The sequence below is a fragment of the Oryzias latipes genome, chromosome 5 (assembly GCF_053564925.1).
Source record: "Oryzias latipes strain Hd-rR chromosome 5, Olatipes_Hd-rR_3.1".
NCBI classification, from domain to species: domain Eukaryota; kingdom Metazoa; phylum Chordata; class Actinopteri; order Beloniformes; family Adrianichthyidae; genus Oryzias; species Oryzias latipes.
In genome coordinates, this window is record NC_136241.1 from 6,173,531 (window position 1) to 6,200,141 (window position 26,611).

Genomic DNA, 26,611 nt, shown 5'->3' on the forward strand with positions numbered 1-26,611 from the left:
ACTCCTGTGTTTTAGCACTTTCATGTACCTCCTGAATATTGCTTTACACCCACCTTCTGCGTTTTCCTGCTGTCTTCTTGGACCTCCGGATGGGGGTTGCAGCCTGAACCCACTGACGTCGACATACCCCCACTGATGTGGAAGGTGAGGCGGCCTATCTTGTCAGGGAGATCCTAGATTCCCAGCGCCAAGGCGGTCAGCTTCAATATCAGCTGGATTGAGAGAGGTACGGCCCAGTGGAATGCTCCTGGGTCGCCGCTGACGACATCCTTGACCTCTACCTGATCAACGATTTCCACCAATGCTGCCTGGACAAACCAGCACCCCGACCTCATGGTCGACCTCGGCGTCGGAAGACCCCTCGCTTTCGGAGCTGCTCGCAGGAGGGGGCTCTGTCAAAAGTCTGAGCTTTGTCTCCCCTTCTGGTCACCAGCAGGAACCATCTCCAGAGTTCTAACCAGCAACCCCAGCGCATACTTCCTGGATATCACACACCTGACTTTCATTCATTCAATCAACCCCAGTCTACTTAAGCACTGCACTGAGTGAAGCTCAGTGTGAAGTATTGTTTGTGCCACTCTGCCTTCATAACCCAGCATTGTATCTGGACGTGATCTTCTGTCTTCTGACCCTGACTCTGTTTTCATGCCGCCTGCCCCAATTCTCGCCTGGATTTTGACCATCCCGTCTCTCCTCTGATGATCTCATGCCTGTTGTTGACCCCTGCCTGCCTGACCCTGATTTAGCTTTGTGGACTTTTAGCTGAGCTAATAAACCTGCTGCACTTGGATCCAGCCGTCTGCCTGTTCTTGTGACACATATTTTACAGAGCAGCTGCAGTTTCAAACGGACTCCTCCAGGTAAAAGAAGTTCAACTTACTACTGATTTATTTAATATTTAAACATATCGTTTGTGAATTTTAAAATCTAAGTTGTCTAAAATGTGCTGTCGGACAGAAATGCAGATGTTTTTAGTAAGTTGACAGGGTTTCTGGGTGTTCATCTTGTTGGTGCTCAGAGGTTTCTCTGCAGCTGCACTGCACTGGAACTCCTTAACTTTGCCATTGCTGCTCCTAAATTCTAGATGGGTTTTCCCTCTATGAAAAAATACTTTGTTAAATTATTTTGTCTTAGACTTCTTTGTAACTTTAAAGGACAGTACCTATTACTGATTGTTGGGGGTGTAATGATTGATTTTAACAACAATTTGATTCAGAATTGGTGATTGCTGACACGATTCATAATCGATGATGGTTCATTTTGAACGATCTGATTCTCTGACCTAAAATCGATCCAGGACGTCTATAGCCTAAAAATTCAGACACGGAGATGGATAAGTGGGTACTGAACAGTGCAGATTCCCTGCATTTTTGTAAGATAATCAAGTGCAAATTAAATATGTGTACCAGCAAAAAAGTTGACAAAAAGTATACTCATATCCATTCACATTTTAGTTTCCTAAAATTCAGCCCACTGTTGTTTTTCAAACATCAAAATAATACAAATGGAACATTCTTAACAGCCAAACCATAACAGCTAATCTCCTGATTTAGCAGGACACACAGTCACACAATACCAAGGATGGTCTTCTAAAGCACAAACAAGCCGTCCACACATTCTAAAAGCCGAACCGGCAGCCGGGCTCCAGGAAAAACAACTTAGACCCAAACGATCCTCTCAGGGTTTGTTCATTGCCAGTAGAAATTTGCTCTCAGTTTAAGGTGCTGAAAGTCATTTTGTTGATATTTCACCTGTATTTTGGTGGGTTGTGACCTTTTTATACTTATTATTTTATTTATTTTACAGAAATTATAGAGTTTTAAAAGTATCATAAAAATCTGAAATCATTAAAATGGTGAAATCCTTAAAAAACAAGATTTGCAAAATTTCTCCCAAAGCAGGAAAACAATCTAAATATGGCACTTTGCATGTATCTGAATTTAGCTGTTTATTGTACAATAGAAAGTATTGTTGATTAAATATTTTGAACTGAAAAAAAGGTGTACAAATTCTCTGAATGAAACAATTTCTTGTGTTTATGGGATGTTGCAGGTGAAGATCTTTTCTAACTTTTACACTCACAGAAGCAGAGGCAGACCAACCCCCCACTCAGGTCTTCAGATATAAAACAAATTTAAATTGATTAAGTCATGTGCAAATGGGTTGGATGTAAATGTTTGTCCCATAGCTACTTTTAGGGTTTTTAGTTATCAGTAAACCATATTCACAAACATATTTTCTCACTTTTTCTGAGGAGTTCTAAATGTATTTTTGCTGGCAGTTCCTGCAGGCTTAGCATGACCCTGACAGATGCAGCATTTGAATGTCCTCCCTGCTATGCGATTAATCAGCTGAGGGACTACAATCCAATTAAGGAGGTAGCTCGCCTTTTAGTACCCCTAAGCTTTCAGGTAGGTCAGGGGATTTGTGAGCTGCAGCATAAGGAGCGGGTAGCAGAGGTGCTGTAGCTGTGTCGACGTTGATATTGGTCTGTTTTCTTCTGTTTTTGGATGTTTACTAGAGAAAAATCTGTCAGTAGGAAAGTATCCCGTTGAATTGTTTCTTATCTCCAGGTCTTGCACCATGTCCATCATCAAGATCCATGCCAGGGAGATCTTTGATTCCCGTGGAAACCCCACAGTGGAAGTCGACCTCTATACTGACAAAGGTGAGCCAGCAAATGTGATAATTTGATAAATAAAATTAAAGGAGCCACAGAGTTTATAAAATGATGTTTTTTCAAAATACAATCTTGGTAGTAATAGTAATAAACAACACTTGGCCATCTCACTCCTGGAGTAAATAAAACCAGAAGACTGGTGAACATCTGTTCTTCTGATCCCAGACCTCGACAAACACATCATTCAGACCTGAGGAGTCAAAATCCTTTGTTTTGAAAGTTTTCTGATTTATAACCTAACCAGATTTGGTTTTTGTATTTTTCTAAGATCCTTAAACATCCTTTGCAATAGCTTTAAAAACATGTCACTAGATCAATTCAAAAATAAATAATGAAATGTTTTTGCAGTACTATAAGGGTATCACTTTTACCAAAAATTACACCAGGTCCCAGCGTACGTTTCCCAAGGTCTCTATGCCGCTAGATAGATTTAACACCCGCCTTCTGGAAGAACACATGTAGATGTTTATGCTCAACAAATCTATATATCACACACCAATCAAGTGCAATTCACATCAAAGCAGTCAAGACGGATTTTACAATCTGCAAAAAAAAGAACAATGCAAGACACAGCTTCACATTTCTGTTACATTTTAGCAATACGTCTTTTAAAAATACACCAATTACAAAAGGGGTTTATTCAGACATACCTCTGGTTTGTCAGAAGATTCATAACCCCTGTTTTTAACGCAAAACATGTCCAACACAAAAGGCCTTCAGCTCTCCTCTGTCTGCCCAGCTGTTGGACAGGCCAAGTTAAAAAAATATATACATATACCTGATGCAAAATAATGCAATGCTACATTTAATGCTGTTGGAGCCATTTTAATGTTTTTCAAATTTTGTATTTTATTTTCACATTTCCATCATAAAAAGACCTGAGTGTGGACTTCAGTCTCTAGAATAAATGCACATGAAAATCCGACTGAACAGAGCCAAAAAAACAGATTTCAAAAAAAGGATTCTTGAATTTTTTGGCACCGATGGGTAAATTCAAAATCTTCCGTCAGTGTTTGGTGTCTGAAATTTTTTTTGTGTCTGACACCTTTTTTGGAGGATAGTATTTTTCATTGAACTGCTTGTGACCCTTGTGCTATCCTAGGCACTTTAACATTGGGAGTTGGGTCATCTAGACCCACTAGACAGTGCTCTGAACCTTTTTTCTTCAATGATCTTTGATCTTCACTGTTGTCCATGATAACATGAAATTTTTCCACCTTTGTCATGGTAGGAATAACACGTCAATGTAAGGGTGGGGTCATCTAAGATAGCGCAAGGGTTAATGACCCACTCTGATGCAAATGGCGTTTTTAACATGTTCTTGACATTTTTCTGATAATAGCAAATATATAGAAAAAAATTGTGCTCAATTGCATTTCTGGTTATTTCTTTATTCAAATCATTGTGAATCAGGAGCAGACGAAAAAAGCTTACTTGTAACGTAGAAAATATGCTGAGCTCCCTGCTCTGCTCCATTCTGATGCATCCATTTGCAGACAAATGGATCCATGAATCAGATCTGTACTAAACTGACAGCTCCAATATTGCTGGCCATTTTCGTTGGACAGTAATGCTAGGATGGGGGTGTGCAGAGCTGCAAGCTTGTGGTAGAGCGTGTAAACAGAGAGCTCAATTATGTGTAACCGGAAAGGGGGGCGGACTTACTGTGCACCAACGCTCCCGCCCACAATTCCAAGGTAAATTTCTAATGAAGTCCTGCCACTCAACAGAAACTATGTCCTAGAAAAAAACAACATAATTATGATTAACAGACCACTGGAAACCCTTTTAAAATACGGTATCAAAAGATGATTGGAATGGGACTCTTCTTGCCACACACTTATTTTGTGAAATGAACAGTCGGGCTTTTTGTATTCTTTTGTTCTCTTTTAACTATCATAATTGAAACCTAAAAAAAGAGGTTTCAATGCCCGGATGAGTCTTTTCCATTTTTTTAGGTTTGTTCCGAGCTGCAGTTCCAAGCGGAGCATCCACTGGAATCTATGAAGCCTTGGAGCTCAGGGACAATGACAAGTCTCGTTATCTTGGCAAAGGTCAGTGCATCATTTTCAGTCAAATCCACAAACTATTATAATTGGATATATTTAGAATTTTTTTTATGTCTTGTAATTTCACAACTTCCTGTTTTCTTTCCATCTTTGGAAGATGTGAAAAATTGCGTAAGCTACCTCAGCTCATCTCTTAATTAAAAAAAAAAATGTTTTTGACAACCAAAAACAACTAAGAAACCTTTAAAGCAGCATTAACTGCTTTTCTTGTTGCTGTTATTGGTGCAAATGAAGTGTGTGAACTAAAAAGCATGCTGCATGACTCCTACATGTGAAGTTAGTGTTTGACTTTTTCAGAACAAAGAAAGTATTAACATTTGGGCATGGAAATGGATATTTACCAATTAGTACATTTGTAAAGTTATTTAAGGTTTCTCAACATCCTAAAGTAGTTATGTTTTCATGACAGGAGTCTCTCAGGCTGTAGAACATATCAATTCAAGCATTGCACCTGCGCTTGTGGGTCAGGTAAGGTAGTAACTCCTATTTATTTATTTATTTTACCACAAAAATGTCATAAATTCAAAGCAAACATCTCTCTTTTTCCCCTCAGGATGTGTCTGTGGTTGAACAGGAGAAAATTGACCAGATAATGATTGATTTGGACGGCACAGAGAACAAATGTAGGATTTTAGTTTTTCCACTAGTCCCTCACATTTGATTTGACCATATTTGTACTTGTTATCCTGCTTTTCAAAACAAAGTTAGAAGCCTAGATTTAACAAAGTAAACATTGTTAGGCGTCCCGTTGGATGATTACTGCAAGATGATAGTTTCAGCCACGTTTTCTGTAACCTAAAGGCCGTGTCACACAGCCACTATGTACATTTTACTCATTTTCCACGGTTAAGATTTCGGCCTTTCATGTTCCATCCGTGATGTACGTCAGTTGAAAGTTTTTGGTCGGTTGACAATTTTGCAGTTTATGCATATTTTATGCAGTTTATACGCAAATATTATGTAAATCTTACACAGTGGTGAGTAATTTTTCCTCAATACATGCGCAAATTAGTGGCTTTCCGTGACCCTTACACATATGTCTATCAGACTTTTCATGCATGTACCACCGATGTATTACTTTTATATCATATATACTGCGAACAAATCACTTATAAATTGCATATAAACAACGCAATGATCACGCTTGGTTCATGTATGATTCGCATATATTGTGTGACGAGCGTATGTACCGGCCTATCTTTCACCCGTCCAGAAGTCTGTACTGAGCCGTCTTTGAGTACACATCTCTGTGCATGAGTTCCAAAAGAGATCACCATGAACCATGGAACTGCTTCTTATTCTTCAGCAGCATAGTAACCAACTGGTCCAACTCCAGCAGCTCCTGAGTAGTCTGAGTTTGGCCATGGATCGGACGTAGAGTGAAGCAAGGGGCCGTATGAGGACCACAGATCATTCCAGAACTTTTTGAGGATGCCTCCTGTCATGTTTGACATGCTGACATCACCTTACTGCAGCCGTGGCTTTTATACGCGTGGTGCGGACGCAGTTCAGACGCCTTTGTCTCCCATGCGTGATCCATTAAAAATTCATATGTGGTTCATTTGTTTTTCATATGGATCTTGTGCAACTCAGTCGTTGTTTTCAGTTTCAATAATGTGCACCAGTGATAGGGTCGTTGGAAATCATTAGTTTTGGAGGTCAGGAGTTTGACACCTGTCAATTAACCCTATAATAATATGTATGTGGATGTGCTTTTTGGAGCAGATTTTCTTTTTAAGTAATCAATGCAAAATCTATTAAAATGAAGCCGCAGTGAGTGCATTATGTAATCAAAGTCAAAGACGGTTCAGTCAAACAGTACTGTGACATTTTCAATTCCCTTTCTTTTCTACAAACAGCTAAATTTGGTGCGAATGCTATTCTGGGTGTGTCCCTGGCAGTCTGCAAAGCTGGTGCAGCAGAGAAAGGAGTCCCCCTGTACCGCCACATCGCTGACCTGGCAGGAAACCCTGAAGTCATCCTGCCAGTACCAGTAAGATTTGCACATTTGCTAATATCTTTCTAATGTTTACGTTCATCAGACACTTCCATCTTTTATCTCTGTCTTTTATAAACTGCAGGCGTTCAACGTGATCAACGGCGGCTCTCACGCAGGGAATAAGCTTGCCATGCAGGAGTTCATGATACTGCCAATTGGTGCCAGCACTTTTAAAGAAGCCATGCGCATTGGAGCTGAAGTCTATCACAACCTCAAAAATGTCATCAAGAAGAAATACGGACAGGATGCCACTAATGTGGGGGATGAAGGGGGTTTTGCACCAAACATTCTGGAAAATAAGGAGGGTAAGCAATGAAGGAAATACTGGGGTTTTATGGAATCAAACTGAAGGCTTTCATGTATTAAAGCAGAAATGTTATCTGCATTTCTTCTTGAACACTGCAGCTCTTGAGCTTCTGAACGAGGCCATTGCCAAAGCGGGGTACACGGAGGAGGTTGTGATCGGCATGGATGTGGCAGCATCAGAGTTCTACAGGGATGGAAAATACGACCTGGACTTCAAGTCGCCTGATGACTCAAGCCGCTACATCACCCCCGACGAGCTGGCCGATCTCTATAAGAGTTTTATAAAGGATTATCCAGGTATTTTTCTGCTTATTTTTGTTTATAATATGCATTTTTTACCTCTAGGAAGGGAGACAACTCGTTAAAATCGAAATTAATGACAACCACATTAACTTATCCGAAATCTTAAACCCCTGCACGCTGATAGCCATTGTTTTGTCATCAGTTCTAGCAGTAACACAGTTCTCACCAGGTCTGAATACCTTTAATAAGTAATGGATTGGATCCTCTTAGATGGAAACTCTTGGGAATGTTCATCAAAACAAGACTGAATATCAAGTGCTACTTTAGAGACAGATCATTTTAATACAGAAAATCTATTTCAATAAATGTTCTGAATTTATTGCAGCAAAATATAATTTATCTCAAAATGTACTTGATATGGACTGTCACCTAAAAATTGAATTAATGTCTAATTATCCGAAGTTGATACGTCTTTGCATGAATGTATAACTGATGATTTTTTTTGTTTCGTGCATTATTCTTGCTTTGATTGCTTGAAATAAACCATTGCAAATCAAAATCAAATCAAAATCTAACCTATTTGTTTGTCTTCGCTAAAAGCAGCGTATATAATGTCATTAACACAATAGTCTGATGAACAACAGTGCCATTTCTTGTAGATCTGGGTTTCAGTTTCTACGGTATCTTGGAGCTTGCTAAACTGCAAATGGTTTGCATTTGGGAAATTTTGTTTGACAAACCTGTTCATCTAAATGTTTAGAAAACATAATCATTACTTATTGCTTCCGTTTTTTTATATTCCAATTCTTCTTGTAATATTAAACCCCAGCAGGATAACAAATGCTAAATTGGAATTTGTCCAACGTTCAATCTTTTTTTATACATTCAAGTGGTGTCCATTGAAGATCCCTTTGACCAGGACGACTGGGCAGCATGGACCAACTTCACTGATACTACAGATATCCAGGTTGTTGGCGATGATCTAACAGTGACAAATCCTAATCGTATCTCCAAGGCTGTGGAGGAAAAAGCCTGCAACTGTCTCCTGCTTAAGGTCAACCAGATTGGCACCGTTACAGAGTCAATGAAAGCGTGAGTTTGATCTTTTAACTTTGTTTTCTCAGACTAGGCTAACTGGATTGGATTAAATTGATTTTGAATAGCAATCTCCTGCCTCGCAACAGGAAACTGGTGCCAATGGGCACTGTCAGAAAGTGAATCCCATTGTTTTGGTGAAATATCTTTGTACTGCTTAGGTGTAAGATGGCTCAGGAGAGTGGCTGGGGTGTGATGGTTAGCCATCGCTCTGGTGAGACTGAGGACACCTTCATTGCTGATCTGGTTGTTGGGCTGTGCACTGGACAGGTAAAATTTCAGCTTTGCACTTTCACCTTAAACACCTTATATCAGTAGTCTGCAAGAAACTAAATTGCAGACGACAGGTAAAGTTCCACATCTAACACAAACAGTGGTTACCGTGTTTGCAGATCAAGACCGGGGCTCCCTGTCGATCTGAACGACTGGCTAAATACAACCAAATTCTGAGGTAGGTCTAAAATAAAAATGTGTTTGTTTAAATTAATTTATCATTCAACAGTTCAGCAGTTTGTTTTTACACTTTTGAAACATCTCTCACACAACAAAAAACCTAAAAACACTATACTGTACATACTTTTTAAATTCCTTTTTATTAGGATATAAATTAAACAAAGGTTGTTTGTCCAAATGACCACAGTTTAAACTAACAAAAGCTTTTTTAATTTTTTGTAGAATTGAAGAGGAGTTGGGAGAAAAGGCTCGATTTGCTGGAAAAAACTTCAGGAAACCACTGATGGAGTAAATCTTTTGCATAGTCTTCCAAACATAAAAAAAAACATATCAGCTCCCTGACTGTAGCAATAACATTCTAGGGACAGATCTATGAAGAAAATATACTGAAGCTGGAATTGTTGATCCTCATATTCAGGTTCTTCTTTGGAGGTAGCATGAATTATTAGATCTGATAACAGCATTAAAAAATTACTTTCAAAAGTGTTGCACTTGCAATTTTAATAAAAACATTTTTGGTGAAGACTTGAGTTTTGTTGTTTTTTTTGGGTGGTGAGATTTTATTTTCTCTAACTTCCTAAAACTTGTCTAAGATTATTTGTAGAATTCAATAACTCAGATTGAAGAGTCGAAAATCCCTATAAATAGGACATGCTGAGGCTAAATTTTTGAGTGCGTTATTTTGATTATTACTGTTAGCCTTTATTACATTTGGAAATACAAGCATAGATCACAACTGCTCTTGGTTTTGCATCTTCCACTTAGTCAGCGTCCAATGCCATCCATCCATTCATCCATCCATCTTGCATACCTGTTTAATCCCGTTTGAGGTCACAGTGTTGCTCACAGCTACTGTTGGGAAAAAGCTGGGCACATCCTAATCAAGTGGCTTATCCACTGCAGGGCCTTACAACCACACAAACTTTCAAGTGCACACTTTAGGTACAATTTAGAGTAATCAGTTAACTTATGAAGCATGTTTTTGGATTGTGGGAGGAAGCCGGAGCACAGGAAAAACATGCAAACTCCACATGGAAAGGATCCAACTCGAGCCTCAAACACCTCAAGTTTATTATAAAACAGCTTATAACCCTGAAAACAGAACAATGGACAATTAAAAGCTTGGTTTATTTAATCCATACAGTAGATAACTGCTCATTGTTCTAAATCTATTTTGTGGATTATAGACAGAGATTTTCTGGAAATGAATAGGAAAAAAAGAGCATAGAAAAAATTGGACCATGGAGACTGATAAACCTGTCATAACTTTTGGAGACCTCTTGGAACATTTAGGGCAGCAAACAGAAAAACATCCATTTATTATTGCTTTAAAAAATAAAGCCACACTTTAAAAGGAAACATCCTTCCTCGTGCACAACATATTCCGATGATAATCAGTGAGTACCGTATTACATATGTGTTGCATGAAGTGTGATTCATCTATGTTTATGGTGTAAGAACGTTTTCGGAGGATAATAAAGCGGCTGGATAGCTCAGTTGGGTAAGGTGCAGGACAGGCACGCAGGAAAAGACTCTTAACCCTACTGCCTACTTCATGGCCCATGAGAGACACGTCGTGCAAACTCAGATATCACCCGGCCAAACAAGGTCTGGGTCAGAACCAGACTACCCCGATGGCAAGTGGGCTACTGGAACAAGACGGAAATAGACTAAATGTGAGAACAAGGTTGTACCAACTCAACAGTTATGCACGGGAAGTTATCAGATACCCTGAAGGAATAATAAGATGGCCAAAGGAAGAGATACAGACCACGGATGTTAAGACACGAAAGCTCCTCACCATGCATGGAGGGTTCCATCCCAAATCCAGCACCCTGAGACTGTATGCTAGCCGCAAGGAAGGAGGCCGAGGACTAGTAAGCCTGGAAGCCAGTATCCACAATGAATACATCAAGCTCAAGGCCCCAACTGACAGTGTGCTCAGTGAATGTCTCAGGCAATGGAGAGCAGAGGATGCAGTGCTGGAGGACAGATCCTCATGGGAGGACAAACCCCTGCATGGGATGTACAACCGGACCATATCTGAAGTGGCTGATATGCTGATATCAAGAAGTCCTACCAATGGCTAGAAAGGGCTGGCCTACAGGACAGCACTGAAGCGCTCATCCTGGCAGCTCAGGAACAAGCCCTGAGCACCAGAGCGATAGAGGCTCAGATCTACCACACCAGAAAAGACCCAAGGTGTAGATCTACCACACCAGACAAGACCCAAGGTGTAGGCTGTGCAAAGAGGCCCCTGAAACAATCCAGCACACAACTGCAGGGTGTAAGATTCTGGCAGGGAAAGCATACATGGAGCGCCACAATCAAGTGGCTGGAATAATATACAGGAACATGTGTGCAGAATATGAACTGGAAACCCCAAGGTCAAAATGGGGAACACCTCCAAAGGTAGTAGAGAATTAAATCAAAGATCCTGTGGGACTTCCAGATCCAGACTGACAGGATGGTGATGGAGAACCAACCAGACATTGTAGTGGTGGATAAAGAACAGAGGAAAGCCGATGTGGTGGATGTGGCAGTGCCAAGTGATGGGAACATTAGGAAGAAGGAACATGAGAAACTGGTGAAATACCAGGGACTCAGAGAAGAACTGGAGAAAGCCTGGAAAGTGAAGGTGACAGTGGTGCCTGTGGTAATTGGAGCACTCGGGGCAGTAACCCCCAAGCTGGAGGAGTGGCTACAACAGATCCCTGGAAAGACCTCAGACCTCCCTGTCCAGAAGAGAACAGGAACAGCTAAGATACTGCAGGACCCTCAAGCTCCCAGGCCTCTGGTAGAGGAACCGAGCTTGGAGGAGAAACCACCCGTGGAAGGGTGAGAGGGGCGTTTTATTTTTTTTAACTACTTGATTTTAATTGATAATACATTCAATGAAATGAATGTGACATGTGCATTAGTGTATGCATTACTGCATAAAAATCTATATAATCAGTAATTACACTGTAAAGAAGATGGCACCATTTTCTAAGATTTGTTATTTTTCTTCATATCCTAATAAATGTAATGATATTAGAAATGGGTTAATATATATGAATTTATAACTTTATTTTATTACAGTATCCAAATACATTTTAATGCTTGTGTGGCAGGATGAGCTCATTGGGGCACAGATGTGGTCACTCCCATCATGGTGCTGCTAGTGATCACCTGGTCACCTATAAAATAAACCAATCAGATGAAATCATTTAAGACAAATAAAGTAAACTTTCTTCTTTCTTCTTCTTCTTAAATGAAGAGGGTAGTGTCAGGAAGACCATTCAACATAAAACGGATGCACTGATATGATGATAGTATGGTTTTCTATGCATTTCAGCGATTTTGGAGGGATTTGTCACCGCAAACTCTACTTGCACTCCATTTGAAAGACTTCATAGGGCTGTGTCAACATGCCTCCTACAAGAAAACATCAACCATATTTAGGATATAAACAAGCAAGAAACTTATTCCAAAAAATGGTAATTTAATAAGTACATGTTTCAATTTTTTTATATTTAGTAAATGTTAAACTGATAAGGGTCTGCTTTCTTCAAGGTAAACTATCTTTTAATTATTAGATGTTGAAACAATTTAAAATATTTTTTTCCTCTGGTACGTAAATGGGTTTCAAACTCTTTGACGGATCTACTTTAGTTCATTTGCACGGTGGTCAGTTTCTTGCATAATAATGCTAATGAGCGCAGGAGTACATGCGGTGTGGTGCGTTCCTCGGCTGATGGCCGCCCGTGCAGCCGCCGCCGCCGCCGCCGCAGCAGCAGCCAGTGTGTGCCGCTCCTGCCGCCGATGGTCCGAGGCACATGCTCAGTTCTGTGCTCCCAGACAGCGCTGAAGGTTTAGCGGCGGCGGCTGAGGTCATTGCTCTGGAGGGGGGTTAAAAATGGAGCACGTCCCTCCGCTACACTGCCTCCATTTTGAATAGCCCTGTAATAGGGGATTCGCACGGTTCGTGTGTGGGTGTGTGTGTTTGTGCGTAGCCCGCTGCGCTGCGTAGTGTCAACAAGCCACATCCAAACATCCTTCGACATGGACGACCTGTTCAGTCCGCGCAGGTAACTTTGTGCCCCCGCCGTTCGTGTGGACGCCGCTCGCGCGTCTTAACGCCGTTTCGCCGCGATACTTTCGGAGAGGTTCGTGTGAAATGAGCGGAGTGTCAGCGGTCACGAAGTTCGTGTGTTGCTAACAAGCTAGCCAAACAACAGCGTTCCGTTGATGGGTTAGCAGCGGCTCGTGGCGGACAGAACGCCTCCGGTCGCTTCCGTTAAACTGTTATTCACACACTGAATGTTGTTCGTGGGTACTGTGGTTGCGGTGGGTCGTGCGTGTGTTCATTTCCCGTCGGGTTGGACGTGTGTTGATGATCGCAGCTCGCTGCTAACGTCAACATCACCTTCTGCGTGTAATGCTTTCTTGACTGCGTTCAGACTTTAGGCTGTTTCAACTCGGAGGCGCGGCGTCGCTGTGTCACGCGCCGTGGATCTCGAAAGTAGCACACGCTGTTCTCCTAATTGTGGCCGTGAAAAATCGCAGCGCGTGTGTATGATTGACAGTGTTTTGCGGCCGCTGGAGCGTCGGGTTTCATTCATGCGAGGCGCGGATGTGACAGCTGAGATTGGCTCCTGTGGGGAGTGGGAGGGCTGCTGTCTCCCCCAGGCAGTCAGTGCAGTCCGTGCAGGGAAGCTGCTCGGACAAGTTGCACATACCGATCACTGAGCTCTTTTTTTCCCTTTTCTTTTGCACCATGGTAATAAAATACCCCAGTATTATCTGTGCTTGAACCTGTAACTGCTGAGTTGCATTTGATTTGCTTCACTGTTGTGATGTTTACTTGTTTATTTCAGAAGCCTCAACAGCACCCAGGGGGAGATAAGAGTGGGGCCAAGTCATCAGGTAATTTCTTTATCATGGAGGATAATTTAGAGACGCCCTAAAGTCCACTTGGACAACATAAGGCTTTGCATTCACTACATTTTTTTTTAATAAATAGGAAACATATTTCTGTTTTGGCTCGAATAAATACATAGATATAACAAAATACTAACATTTTTTTTACTTTTGACAGAATCTCATGTGACTTCTTTTCAAAATAAAAGATTCTAAATGTGCTCCTATAAAAGGTTTTAAATAAAGGAGGGCAAAAAAGGCATTATCTCCTGTTCCGCTCTGCAGACTCTGTCCTAGAAAATAAGAGGAGTTTTGATTTTGACAAAAAACTTCATAATCATAAATAAAGGGTCACTGAGAACACTTGCAGGAGATCAGAAGAGGATCAAAGTGGAACTTCACCAAAGACAAACCAAGTAATCAGAAACAGAGTTTTTTCCAAATATATATTTGTGATTCTAAGATGAAAGGTACGATTTGATGAAAATACATGGGCAGGTTGCTGCAGCCTGTTACGATTTTATTTTGTTTGGTGAAATGTCAAGATTTTCTTCCGACATCCTTATCCTAAGCTGATGTCCAGACATGTTCCTGATTTTTCTTTTTAGTGGAGTTAAACAAAGTTAGATCAGCACCAATCCTTTGCACAGATTTCAAAGTAGTCATCATTTTCTGCATTTTATTTTTAATAAATAGACTTTTTCACCCACTATTTCTCTCCAAGCATATTTGTTTTTTAATGGTGTCTGTTGTGGCTGCAGGCCAAGCTACCAGAACTGCAGCCAAGACACGCAGCAGCAGGTCCACAGGCTCAAACGGAGAGCGAGGAGCTCATGTGGACTCCTGGAGTCAATGACTGTGACCTCCTCATGTACCTCAGAGCAGCCAGGTCAGTGCTTGTGCTTTTGGGTTATGTCTGAATCTAAAAGTTAACCCCAACGCCTGAATTAAGATGCAGTTACCTACAGGACATGTTATGGTATGTAAGAGTTAAGTGTTTCAAAGCAACAGGTTGCTTTAAAACACGCTTAAGAGGCCTTTCAAGTTTTTATCCAAATTTGACTACTGATGTTAAAATAAGGAATTCTAATAGAATAAATCTGAAAAGGTTTTTGTAATTGACAGATAATTGACCCATTTCTTCATCGTCAAGTTTTTTCTGAAGTTATCTTTAAAGACAGAGCCCCACTATCTGTCACACAGCTAGGTGAGCAAAATTTGTTCTCCCGTATTTGACCCAACCCCTGGGGGAGCGGTGAGCTGCAGACACAGCCGCGCTTGGGAACCATTTGGTGATTTAACCCCCCAATCCAACCCCTTAATGCTGAGTGTCAAGCAGGGAGGCATTGGGTCCCATTTTTAAAGTCTTTGGGATGACTCGGCCTGGATTTGAACTCACGAGCTTCCAGTCACAGGATGAACACTCTACCACAAGGCCACTGAGCTGGTAATCTTTTTCGTAAACTGACCACTGAATCAAAAGACTTAGGCGCCAGAATTTCTGACCACAGACGCAGTTATTAGTGTCAATCGCTGTCTTCTTGTATTTGTTCCATCCAGTGACACTTGTTTGTTTTCCCGTGAAGGAGCATGGCGGCGTTTGCAGGGATGTGCGACGGCGGATCCACTGAGGATGGATGCTTAGCAGCTTCCCGGGATGACACCACCCTCAACGCTCTCAACATGGTGGGGGAGCACATCTTTAGCATTTCTTGGTGTTTTCTGTGTTAAGACTATTTTAATTTAACTATAAAATGCAAAACACATTTTATTTTTGTTTTTTAGCTTCATGCAAGCCATTACGATGCAGCAAAAGCTCTCCAGCGTCTGGTCAAGAAGCCACTTCCCAAACTAATTGAGAAATGCTGGTCGGCAGATGATGTGGTGAGACTTTTATTTTTAAACAAAACCCGGCTTTGTTCAAAGAAGGTGTCCAACAGTGGTGCAAAGTGGTAGATGTCAAAGAAATCATGTTGATATTTCAGATCGATGGCAGACGAAGTATGCATTATAACTTTTTAACACACGCCGTGGAAGCCTGAACCGCCCTTCGCGGTTGCTTCCCCGAAGTGCGTTAAAAAGTGATAATGCATACTTCGTCGGCCATTGAACCGCTTATACCATGGTCACTTAGAAAAGAAATAAAATGTAAACCGTTTTCAGTTCTTAATTCTTGTTTTTATTCCACTTTGGAACTAGTTGTTACGTGGAGCGCCGCGTCGTAACAAATAGTCCGCGTCGCGCCGCACAACCGCTGCAGTCAAGATTTGGCGATATAAAGCGATATATATATATATATGCTGATCTTTCCGATGGGTTGAATAAAGCATCAGTTCAGAGAGAAAGTTCACCTCTTACCGTTTGTTTTTGTCCAAATGATGAAGCAAAAAGTGGTGTCAAAGAAGCCGGCGCAGTGATACAAAACATTTAAGCTAGGTGACCGGAACTTCTTTTTTCACCTTGCGGTTATCCCGTGGTATATCACTTTTTAATCTACATCCAGCAGCCAATCAGAATTGAGTATTCACCCGGACCATGGTACAATTTCTGATAATGAATACATCCAAGGCCATTAACCCGCTTATACCATGGTCACTTACAAAAGAAAGAGATATTCAACCAGTTTTCTGTCCTTTTATTCTTGTTATTTTTTCGGTTTGGATCGCTTTTTTCACTAAAAGCGGACTATTTGTTATGTGGTGCTGCGCGTTGTCACGGTAACATGATACCGCGCTCCTTTGCCGGCTTAGCCGGACCTCGACTGCAGCGGCAAAGGAAAGCGATATCTATGCTCATGGTCACAATGGGTCAGATAAAGCATCAGTTGAAAGAAATCTCACATCTTCCCACTTGTTTTTGTCCAGATAATGAAGCTAAAGGTTGTTTTAAAGAAGCCAGGAACTACCTTTTTAGGCGTGCGGTTATCACTTTTTAATGCACACCCAGCAGCCAATCGGAATCTAGAATTCACCCGGGCCATTGCATAATCCACAATATTATCCTTAAATGACCTAAGGGGCTCAAAGCTGTAAATCTGAAAGCATTAATGCTTCATATGGTAAAGAGAAGCTGTGATGAATCAAAGCCGCAAAACTATCCAGCAATTCTGTTTATAATATTGTCCTTTTGTTTAAACAAAACATTCAGATTTGTTTTGTTTACCGGTAACAGGATTCTGCAATATATACAAACATGGTAAGAAATTGAACGTATGTGTGTGAACACATGGTTATGAAAGACAGGCAGGTCCTTTTAAATGCTGCAGTCTAGCAGGAAATACAGGAACTGATATTTATTCATGCCCCACCCGAAAAGCTACTTGGTTTATGCCTTTTCTGTTAGATGTTGTCTTTTTTAAACAATCGCTTGAATCTCTGTCGCCTGCTGAAGTTTTACAGGAAAATATTTTCCTTTTTATGAAAAAAATGTGATGTTATGACTTGTAGTTTTTGCATAAAACATTTCCAAAAAACCCAAATATATTTATATTGTGTATTTTTTTCAGTTTATTTGAGTCAAAAGAAAATATAACTTGTAAAACCCATTCACACTGCGCTCTTTTCCCTCACGTATTTAACATATGGCTTTTTTGCAGCAGTTATTTATTCATTGGGGATTATGGCGGGTTAGTGCCTTGCCAAAAAAGATATTAATATGTAGAAGGTTAAGGCCGGGAATCAAACCGCCAACTGTCCTGTAAGCAGACAAGCACTTTACCCTTTTAGTTTCATATTTTACCAATCAGTTTTAGAAATCGGATCATTTTTAATGTACCTTTAATCAAACCATTGATAACGATGTATAATTTTGGAGGAGATTAAAATCTGCTTTCACACTTTTTTCCCCCCCAACAGAAACGCTTCATGAAGGGTTTGAGGCAGTTTGGAAAGAATTTCTTCCGCATCCGAAAGGAGTTTTTGCCGAGCAAAAAGACTGTGAGTCCAAGTTTGATTTGCAGACGGACAGCTGTGGACGCATTTCCGTGTTTTCTTGTTTTGACGAGCATTACTATTGTAAGGCCCATAAGAGTTGTGAATTCTCTTTAGGGGGAGCTGATAACGTTCTACTATCACTGGAAGAAAACCCCCGAGGCTGCAGGAACCAGAGCTTATCGCCAGCAACGCCGGCAGCCGTCGTCCCGCAAAGCAAAGACCCGATCTGCAGCCGTTCTGGACAACGCTCCATCCCGAAAATACTCAGGTGAGCTTCTTGCAGGATTTCTTTTAGTAATACGACGCTTTTCCTGTAGTAATGGAACTGGGAAGATGGATCTAAACTGACCTTTCCTCTTTAAGTGGATGCCAGTTCTGCTAGTGAGGATGATCTTGACAGTGAAGACAGTGAACAAGAAGCTAAGAGCTGCAGTCACTGTGGTGCAACAAGTAAGTTTTGCTTCACCATTTTTGTAGAGACACATTGATTAAAAATGTGTAGAGCTACAAGTACAGCTGTCATTATGGTAACAGGTTCTAAGGATTGGCATCAGGGCGGACGGGACAACTCTTTGCTGTGCACCACATGTCGCACTTCTGTAAACAAACATGGCTTTCTGCCGCCTGCGTCAAAGTCTGCCAACTCCTCCTTCATGTTCAAGCTTGTTAAAGCAGAGGAAGAGGTAAACAGCAAGCATGGCATGAGGACTCGGCGGAGCAGAGCACCAGTAAGTCCGGACTGGGATGTCGACACCCCGCTTAGGGCGTTCCCACCAACAAAAGTTTGCTTTAAGCATTAAAAAAATGCACAGCAAAAACCGAATCTTAGAAAGTAAACTTTGATTCAAGAAAAATGCTCTTATTTTCTGTCTTGTAAGAAAAATGATCTTATTAAGAAAGTTTTCAATAGCAAAATAGTCTTAGGGTGTATTCAGACTGTAAAAACCATCTGGTCTGGACTGAGTCTGCCTAATTAGGTCCAGGTCGAGTCCGGAACCGTGTGTTTGGTCTGTATTCAGATTGCCATCAAGCAGCTTTTCCTGTTTTGAACCAAAGATTCCAGACGAACCGAGACCACTTTAAAAGAGGGGTCAGAGAGCGGTTCCTGCTCCGGACCAGGGTTCGCTTGGGTGTATTCAGCTGGAACATTCGGTCTGGATCATCGGGGGAAACAAACTCTGGTTCACTTTAAGCGAACCAAATGTGTCCGGTCTGAAAACAGCTTTAGTTTGAGCTAACATGTCTTGGTGAGAATTCTTTTCTTAAAATCAGAATTCTTGCTAAGACCGTTTTGGAAAATGTTGCTTTTTTAAAGAAAATCTGCCAATGGGGTAAGAATGTTTTAGTTCTTTCTAAGGAGCCTGTTTTTGCTGTGCCGATGCTCCGTAAAACTATTAAGAAAAATGTTCAATATGTTTCATACTGACCATGAACTTAGAGAACTTGTCTTGTGTTTTATTTGAACAAGCAAAGCAGAGAGTCAAAGTCCCTTTTTTTCAGCTGGGTTTTAACAGTGTTTACTGTGGTTTTAAAGCAGTTGTCGTCGTTGAGGAGTGGCCACAAGAGGCTGACGGGTTCCCCCACCAGTGAGGACCAGCCAACCAGTAGCCAGCTGTCCCCAAGTGGATCCATATCCAACTCTTTGAGATCATCGTTGACAGAAACTAAGAGTGACTCCACAAAGAGGACCAATAAGGTATTTTTATAACGATAAAAACGGAATCGGCACAGAAGTGAAGTCACCTCCGCACAGAACTTTTACCTAGTGGTTGTACTACATCATGTAGTGTATTTTCCACACTACCAGTCACTCTGGAATACCAGTTGCAGCAGCCAAAAAAAGCAAAATGAAGAAGAAAAAAATCACATATTTGCACTGAGCCTACTTTTGGAAGATATTTATTTAACAAAATATAGGAAGGAACGTTTCCTCTTGAAAGGCAGAGCATAATAAGGGAATAAATCACATTATTAGACTGAATAGCTGCATTTATAAATTAGATAGTAGTTAATAATAATTGAATTAAGTTCATATTTTTACTATTCTAATAAATATAATCCTATATTTTCCCAAAACACATACTTGCAGCTTAAGGAATATTTGAAAGACATTTTTATTTAACATTAGAAGTTGCATAGATAAAACATCTACATAACATTGCACATACACTTGGGCCATAGAATGTCTTGTTAGCAAATTTCAAAACATGTATATTTGCTTTAAGTCTAGTAGATGCTAGAAGGAAGTACAGAGATCAGTATCAACCGCAAAACTAAAGTAGTGTAGAATTTAAAAAGAATTCAAACGCGTTTGTCCCACTTCTGCAGTCCTCCAGAACTTCTGGCTCCTCAGTGATGACTGACCCATACAGAGTCTTGGTCGTCCTGTGTTTCATTGGGATGGACCACGACACTCTTGAAGCAATTACTTCTGTCCTCTTTCACTGCATCTCGGCTGACATCCTGAGAAAAATAAATAAGCTGTAATTAGAAATAATTAATAATACATTCCAAGAAAAACAAACGGCTAAGAGAGGGAAAAAATGTTAAAATAAAAAGAAAGGGGTATACTCAATTTAGTGTAATTTAAAAAAAAATTCATGACACTTTTTTATGTCAAGTTACACAACATGGTTCACATGGGCTGACCCTGAGACAAAGACATGTTTGGGGGCCATGTAGGCCAAGAGGGGGTCAACACCCAGAATCCTGGGCACACAGTGGTGCAGAGCCCTCTAGTCACCCAGGCAGGAACTGTCAATGGGACAACTGTGTTGGTAGACCAGAACTATTCCCAGTGTGAAAGGTCCCGATGGGAGAAAAACACTGGAGCTAAAAAAAAACTGAGGGATCAAATCAGTAAAAAAAAAAAAAAAAAGTAGGTATAACTGAAATACTATTATGCTCCTAAAATAACAGTAATAATTAATCAACGACTAAAGTTGATTTAAAAAAGGGTAAGAGAATAAAATGCTTATAAGAAATCAGTTGAAAGTCAAATGCACACTTCGAAGGCCATTAACCCTAACGTGACCATCAGCATAGATACCACTTTCTTTTGCCGCTGCAGTCGAGGTCGGCGCCGGCTGAGCAGCACGATGTCGCCGCACCACGTAACAAATAGTCCGCTTTTTGTAAAAAAGGTGATCCAAACCGAAAAGATAAGAACAAAGTACTAACAACTGGTTGAATATTTATTTTTTTGTAAATGGCCATAGTATAAGGGAGTTGTGCATCAGGGGTGCGTTAATTTCTGATAATGCCCACTTCCAAGCCCATTAACCCTCACTTAATAGAGATACGAATCCCATTTGATCAAAAATGTTCTATAGTTCAAAGATACTAAAACTATAGTTGCCTTATTTTGACTTGATTGGTGAAGCTACTTTACTCTGCTCAAGTGTTACATGATTAAAGAAGGTGAATAAATAGAAATAAGGACCAACCAGGATCTGTTTATTCCTTTGTTGTACAAAAGTTTCCGATGGGGATTCTGCATCTGCAGATACTTAAAAAATCAAATGACTCTGAATCGGATCACGGCCAGAGAACCTTTTGGGGGCTCTCCCTCCAGTGGACTGGAAGGCTTTGTTTCATTCGAGATGCTCTTGATGGGTGTTTTAGTGTGTCAAATGTCACTTTTATAGAGGATGCCAGTTAATCGTTGTGCTTTTTTGTTTGTTTATTTATGCAGAAAATAAAAGAGGCGGTAACACGGCCAAAGACGACTAAACGTGCACGAGAAAGCCCGGTTCTGGAGCCCGATAAACCTGAAAGAAATGTACAGAAAAAACAGAAAATCCAGGTCAGGAGCATCTACACACAGAGAAAAGTTTGTTTAGTTTTGAAGTGAACTAGAAAACTTTTCCTCCTGTTCGTTCATTCCTGCAGGATCTTCAGGGCTCCCGATCTGAGGGGGAGGCAGAGGAGGAAAGCTCCTCGGAAAGTCGCAGTGCTCAGGATGATGGCAGTGATACCAAAGACATCGATCAAGACAACCGCAGCTCCTCTCCCAGTATTCCCAGCCCCCAGCAGGGCCTGGAGAGCGACTCCGACTCCTCTGCCCAGCCCAACGGCATCCCGTCAGAGTCCAACGCTCCCGTCGGCGTTCTGCCCCACCCCCCAGAGACTCTAGCCGCTCAGGGTCCGGCCGTCACTGCTCAGCAACCAGCACAAACGCCCTCCGCTGATCCCACTCCGAGCCCATGTCCCCCCTCCCCAGAGCCCGTCCCAGGGGCCGCAGCGGGCGGCCGAGTGCAGCCCCCCCCTTCCTCTGTCTCTTGGCCCCCAGCGTCAACGCTGGGTCCGGACGCTTCTCCCTCGCAAGCTTTTCACGTCCCACCGGCTCTCAACTCGTCTCAGCCTCTGCAACCACACAGCGCATCCCCACAACCCCCCCTGCGCCCCCCACCTTTCTTTAGGGAGACACAAAACCCACAGCCTCCCCACTGTGGCCCCCAAATCAAGCCCCCTCCCACTACCCCTATTCCGCCTTCACTCAAACAGCCCCCTCACCCGTCTGCTGCACCTTTCCCCCAGATGCCCTCCAACCTGCCCCCTCTTCCTGCCCTGAAACCCCTCAATTCTCTGCCCAACCAGCATCCTCCTGGAGCCCCCCCTCCTCCCCTCCAGCTCATGTCCCACCCACCACCTGTGAATCCACTTCCCGCCCAGCTGCCTGTCATCTCTCAGGCGCAGAGCCACTCTGGGAAAGACGCCGCGTCTTCACACCCTCCTCTTCCTCCTGACACATCCTCCGTCGGCCCGGTCCCGAGCCTCCAGCCGGCCCTCCCGCCCGCTCCCTTCAGGCTGTCGCCAAGCTCCGCCCCCGCTGCTGCCGCCGGATCACAAGTCCGGATTAAAGAAGAGCCACTTGATGAGGCAGAGGAAGCAGAGAGTCCTCCTCCTCCCCCCCGGAGCCCTTCACCCGAGCCCTCTGTTGTCAACATGGCGAGTCACGCCAGCCAGTCTGCGCGGTACGTCCACACGCCTCTGCTGTCTACGGGCAAAAGGGGAAAACGGCATCAGAACACGTTTCCTTCGGTATTGAGGGGCAAAGCAGTGCACTTTGAAAACAGATCCAGTTTTGTTTACTGCTTGATGATCAAATGAAAAAGAAACTGAGAAGGAAGTATTTGAATGAAGGGGGTTTATTTTCTAAAGCATACATGAGGCACAGCGGACCATACGGTGCATTAAGAGAGACAGAAAATTCAGAGATAAGGGTTAGGTATCTGCCTTCATAGTAACTGGGTCACATTTCCTATTATGCTTTTGTGTTCTGGTGTTGATTATAGACGACTTTGGGTTGGTGGGTCTTTTATGCTGTTTGACACTAAATGAAAACAGTCATCAGCAGTCTGCATACATGCTCCAAAGCGTTAAATATTCAATACCGTCAGACTGACTGATCAGCATACATGAGTTTACAAAGGAACTAGAAGGAGCTGGATTTCCAGGAGAAAATGAAGGGTTGATGCCTTATAGCTGAATGAAAATTCAACTAAAAGGGGAATAATTGGCAAAAATAAATAAAGAAGTGATCAAAGTTGACCGTAAATAAAGTGAAAACAGCAAAAATAAAACGGCTAAACAGCTAAAAATATATTTTTGTGAAAAATGCCAGCGAGCTTCTATATTTCAATGGAGTCAAAAATCCTGGTAAATCTTGAAAAGTTCAAGGATTTGAAGGACAAAAAGTCATAGCTGGAAAAAGCTGAAAGACCTGAACATTTGAATAGTTAAATGGCTAAAATAGTTGAACAATTGTAGAAAGAGTTAAGCGGCAAAAAATGGAGGAAGATGCTAGAATAAAAGAAAAACAGGAAAACAATGGGTTGGATGATTTATATTATTCAACATAATATGGTGGAAGACAAAACATTTGTTACCTTCCAGTAACTTTGTTTGTGTTTGTAACATGCTATACGTTAGCATGTTCACACCACCGGTAACTCTAAACCTAAAATCAAACTGTCCGGCATCGCTACGTTAGCTGTTAAGCACATTAAGCACAGCTGTTAATCCACACATCAAGCTCTCCACACTGTCGTTTCTTTGAAAAATGTGTGACTTCTAATGCAGAAAAGATGGTATTTTTAAAGAAAATGTTTTTATAATGAAGCAGCACTGAAAATCTTCAAACATCTTCATTAAACACCAATCTGTCAGTCAAAGCTTCACCCAGCAGAGCAGTAACCTCTGTTCAGCCGCTGTTGGATTTGGAAAGTTAACCCTTTTTGCATCGACATGCCCGCCAAAGAGAAGCTGCATCTTTTTGGGACTCCTGCCCTTCAATATTTGCGTTTCTTTCAGGTTTATCAAACACTTGGATCGGGGGTACAACTCCTGTGCGAGGACGGACCTGTTCTTCACCCCTCTGTCCTCCTCCAAGCTGGCCAAGAAGAGAGAGGAGGCTGTGGAACGGTCCAGGAGGGAGGCGGAGCTCGGCGCTCGACAGGAGCGGGACAGAGAGAGGGAGCGGGACCGCGAGACCGACAGAAACATGGTGAGTCAACTCTTTTCTTTTTTCACACAAATGCCAAGTCTTTTCACGCTCCGCCTGTGCTTCCAGCGAGCGACGAGTTCCTCTCACGACTGTCGCATGAATGAAGTTCAAATGGCGGCTCATGGCCACGGGCGCCCGCCGTACGAGCAGTCGCCCACCACCGTGGCGGCAGTTCAGCCCTACATTGGCCCAGACACGCCGGCCCTGCGCACCCTCAGCAACTATGCCCGTCCTCACGTCATGTCCCCCACCAATCGCAACCACCCCTTCTACGTGTCGCTGAGTCCCGGCGATCCCCTGCTGGCGTACCACATGCCGGGCCTGTACGGTGCCGATCCCAGCCTCAGGGAGCACGAGCTGAGGAACCTCAGGGAGAGGGAGCTCCGCGAGAGGATGAAGCCCGGCTTCGAGGTCAAACCGCCCGACATGGAAACCTTACCGCCTTCACCCAACCCCATGGAGCTGCTGGCCAGGCATGGGGCTCTGGGTCTCCCCCACATGCCTGGACCTCCTCATCCCTTTGCAGCTTTTCATCCCGGGCTGAACCACCTGGAGCGGGAGAGGATGGCGTTGGCGGGACCCCCCCTTCGCCCAGAGCTGAATTATGCTGAGCGACTGACCGCAGAGCGCCTTCACGCCGAGAGGATGGCCTCCGTAGCAGCTGACCCTGCCACCCGGCTGCAGATGCTCAGCGTGACGCCTCATCATCATCAGCACTCCCACATTCACTCCCACCTCCATCTGCACCAACAGGACCCCCTCGGTCAAGGTGAGTCCAGGAGACCAGCAGGGATTCACACCAACATCCCAAATCATCCATTGGAATTGCTGTTCTCCACGCAGGTCCTGGCCCTCATCCCTTAGTGGACCCGCTAGTGACGGGACCACGCTTGGCTCGATTCCCGTTCCCCGGCGGCCCAATGCCCAATCCTCTCCTCAGTGATCTTCCTCATGACCATGAGATGCTGCGCCACCCACTTTTTGGTTTGTAACCTGAATTCAGCAGACGCTGAGTCCTGCAAACATTCAGCTTGTTGAAGGTGTTTATTTTTGTGAAACCACAGGAGTGTATCCGCGGGAGCTGCAGGGTCCAATGCCGCAGATGTCTGCGTCCCATCAGCTTCAGGCCATGCACGCTCAGTCTGCAGAGCTGCAGAGGATGGCGATGGAGCAGCAGTGGCTTCACGGGCATCACCTTCACGGAAGCCCTCTGCCAAGCCAGGAGGATTATTACAGGTGATCGCTCTTCATTCTTCCTCTGCATGCCCCGTTTGGTCATCCATTGCTGTAAAGTTACACTTTTGGTTTGTGCTAGATACAAATCGGAACCTGCATGCTCCAGTCCTGTGTTCCATTTTGTTGTTTCATCTCCATGGAAGCATCAGTCTTGTAAAAAAACAAAAAAAAAAAGGACTAATCAGAAACGTTACTCATCCTCGTTTCTATTTTTTAAGCCGCCTGAAGAAAGAAGGTGACAAGCCATCTTGAGGTGGTGCATGCTTTTGAATCCTTATCTAAATATCAATACTGTGTCTGTTTAAAGCTGTCATAAGATTCCCCTTTTTCCCTTTTTAATATATTTTAGAGATATATTTGTGAATCTTAATGTGCATTCCTTGTTGAGCACTTCCTAAGACTGCCAAAGTCGGTCGGACTTTTCCTGTGACTTTAGGGATTCTGCATCCGAAATGTTGGACAATCTCCCTGGATTCTCTGAGATTCAAAACTCTTTGCTCAAGTCCCTGCTAACCTGTTTGATACGCACTCATGCATTAGCTGATGGATGTAAAAACACAGCGACTTTGTTCTTTTTTCTCTCCATCTATTCCTTGTACATGAATGCATTGAAATCTGTGTTTCGGTGGAAATAATTATCACCCGGCATGACTCACCCGTAGTTTAGCAGTCTTTGCGTTGTGGTGTGAGGCTCTAATGTAGAGGTCAGCTTTATTCCTAGATCTGCTAACGTTTTAATACAAAGATTTTATATATCAAGATATCTTTTCACTGCATATTTGAAGCTTTTATTCCTTTTTTTTTTGTAAAACTGCAAATAGTACATGAGTGTAATATTCTATATGAATGAGTACAATTAGTAAATGTAATCGTTAAGCACCCTTAATCCTTAACTTAGCACGACAAACTGTAACCCATTCGATAAAATGGTGTTCGCTATTATGAATTGTGACAACTAATGGGACAAAGACGTGTCTGTTCTGACTGAGAGCTGTAATAAAGTGTGTTTGCATTGTTCTGAAGACGGTGGGTGACCCGATTGGACAGAAACCAAATGTGGAGCATTTTAGTGGAATTTTACAAAGAACTCAGTATAGGTGTGATAAAAATACCAAGCTGTATTCATGCTATATTTATTTCAATAAATATTTCTTCAATGATTTCCCTTTTGTCATCCTTGGGAAGTGG

The 26,611-nt window shown here is 42.4% G+C and overlaps 2 protein-coding genes across 12 annotated transcripts; both read left to right on the top strand.

Annotated features, from left to right (window-relative positions):
* Positions 1 to 727: 727 nt before the first annotated feature.
* On the top strand, positions 728 to 9,368 carry eno1b (enolase 1b, (alpha)). Of its 4 annotated transcripts, XM_078947954.1 has the most exons (14): positions 1,604 to 1,682; positions 2,053 to 2,113; positions 2,282 to 2,378; positions 2,574 to 2,668; positions 4,639 to 4,734; positions 5,159 to 5,217; positions 5,303 to 5,372; positions 6,609 to 6,742; positions 6,831 to 7,053; positions 7,154 to 7,351; positions 8,188 to 8,389; positions 8,554 to 8,662; positions 8,785 to 8,843; positions 9,068 to 9,368. In XM_078947954.1, the coding sequence occupies exons 4-14, from the start codon at positions 2,584 to 2,586 to the stop codon at positions 9,135 to 9,137; spliced, it is 1,305 nt and encodes a 434-aa protein (XP_078804080.1). In that variant the 5' UTR covers positions 1,604 to 1,682; positions 2,053 to 2,113; positions 2,282 to 2,378; positions 2,574 to 2,583; the 3' UTR covers positions 9,138 to 9,368. The 4 variants fall into 4 exon arrangements, with proteins under 4 accessions (XP_020558714.1, XP_078804081.1, XP_078804080.1 ...); XM_020703055.2 differs by lacking the exons at positions 1,604 to 1,682; positions 2,053 to 2,113; positions 2,282 to 2,378 and adding an exon at positions 728 to 860; XM_078947955.1 differs by lacking the exons at positions 2,053 to 2,113; positions 2,282 to 2,378 and having other exon boundaries at positions 1,569 to 1,682.
* Positions 9,369 to 12,525: 3,157 nt separating this feature from the next.
* Positions 12,526 to 26,583, top strand: rereb (arginine-glutamic acid dipeptide (RE) repeats b). 8 transcript variants are annotated; one of them, XM_078946897.1, is made up of 17 exons: positions 12,526 to 12,915; positions 13,705 to 13,753; positions 14,509 to 14,636; positions 15,334 to 15,433; positions 15,533 to 15,631; positions 17,602 to 17,682; positions 17,794 to 17,947; positions 18,043 to 18,129; positions 18,214 to 18,407; positions 19,214 to 19,375; positions 21,374 to 21,484; positions 21,571 to 22,655; positions 23,995 to 24,187; positions 24,254 to 24,956; positions 25,031 to 25,171; positions 25,252 to 25,423; positions 25,503 to 26,583. In XM_078946897.1, the coding sequence occupies exons 1-17, from the start codon at positions 12,890 to 12,892 to the stop codon at positions 25,660 to 25,662; spliced, it is 3,645 nt and encodes a 1,214-aa protein (XP_078803023.1). In that variant the 5' UTR covers positions 12,526 to 12,889; the 3' UTR covers positions 25,663 to 26,583. The 8 variants fall into 8 exon arrangements, with proteins under 8 accessions (XP_078803023.1, XP_023810518.1, XP_078803024.1 ...); XM_023954750.2 differs by having other exon boundaries at positions 25,642 to 26,583; XM_078946898.1 differs by having other exon boundaries at positions 19,217 to 19,375.
* The last annotated feature ends 28 nt before the right edge of the window (positions 26,584 to 26,611 follow it).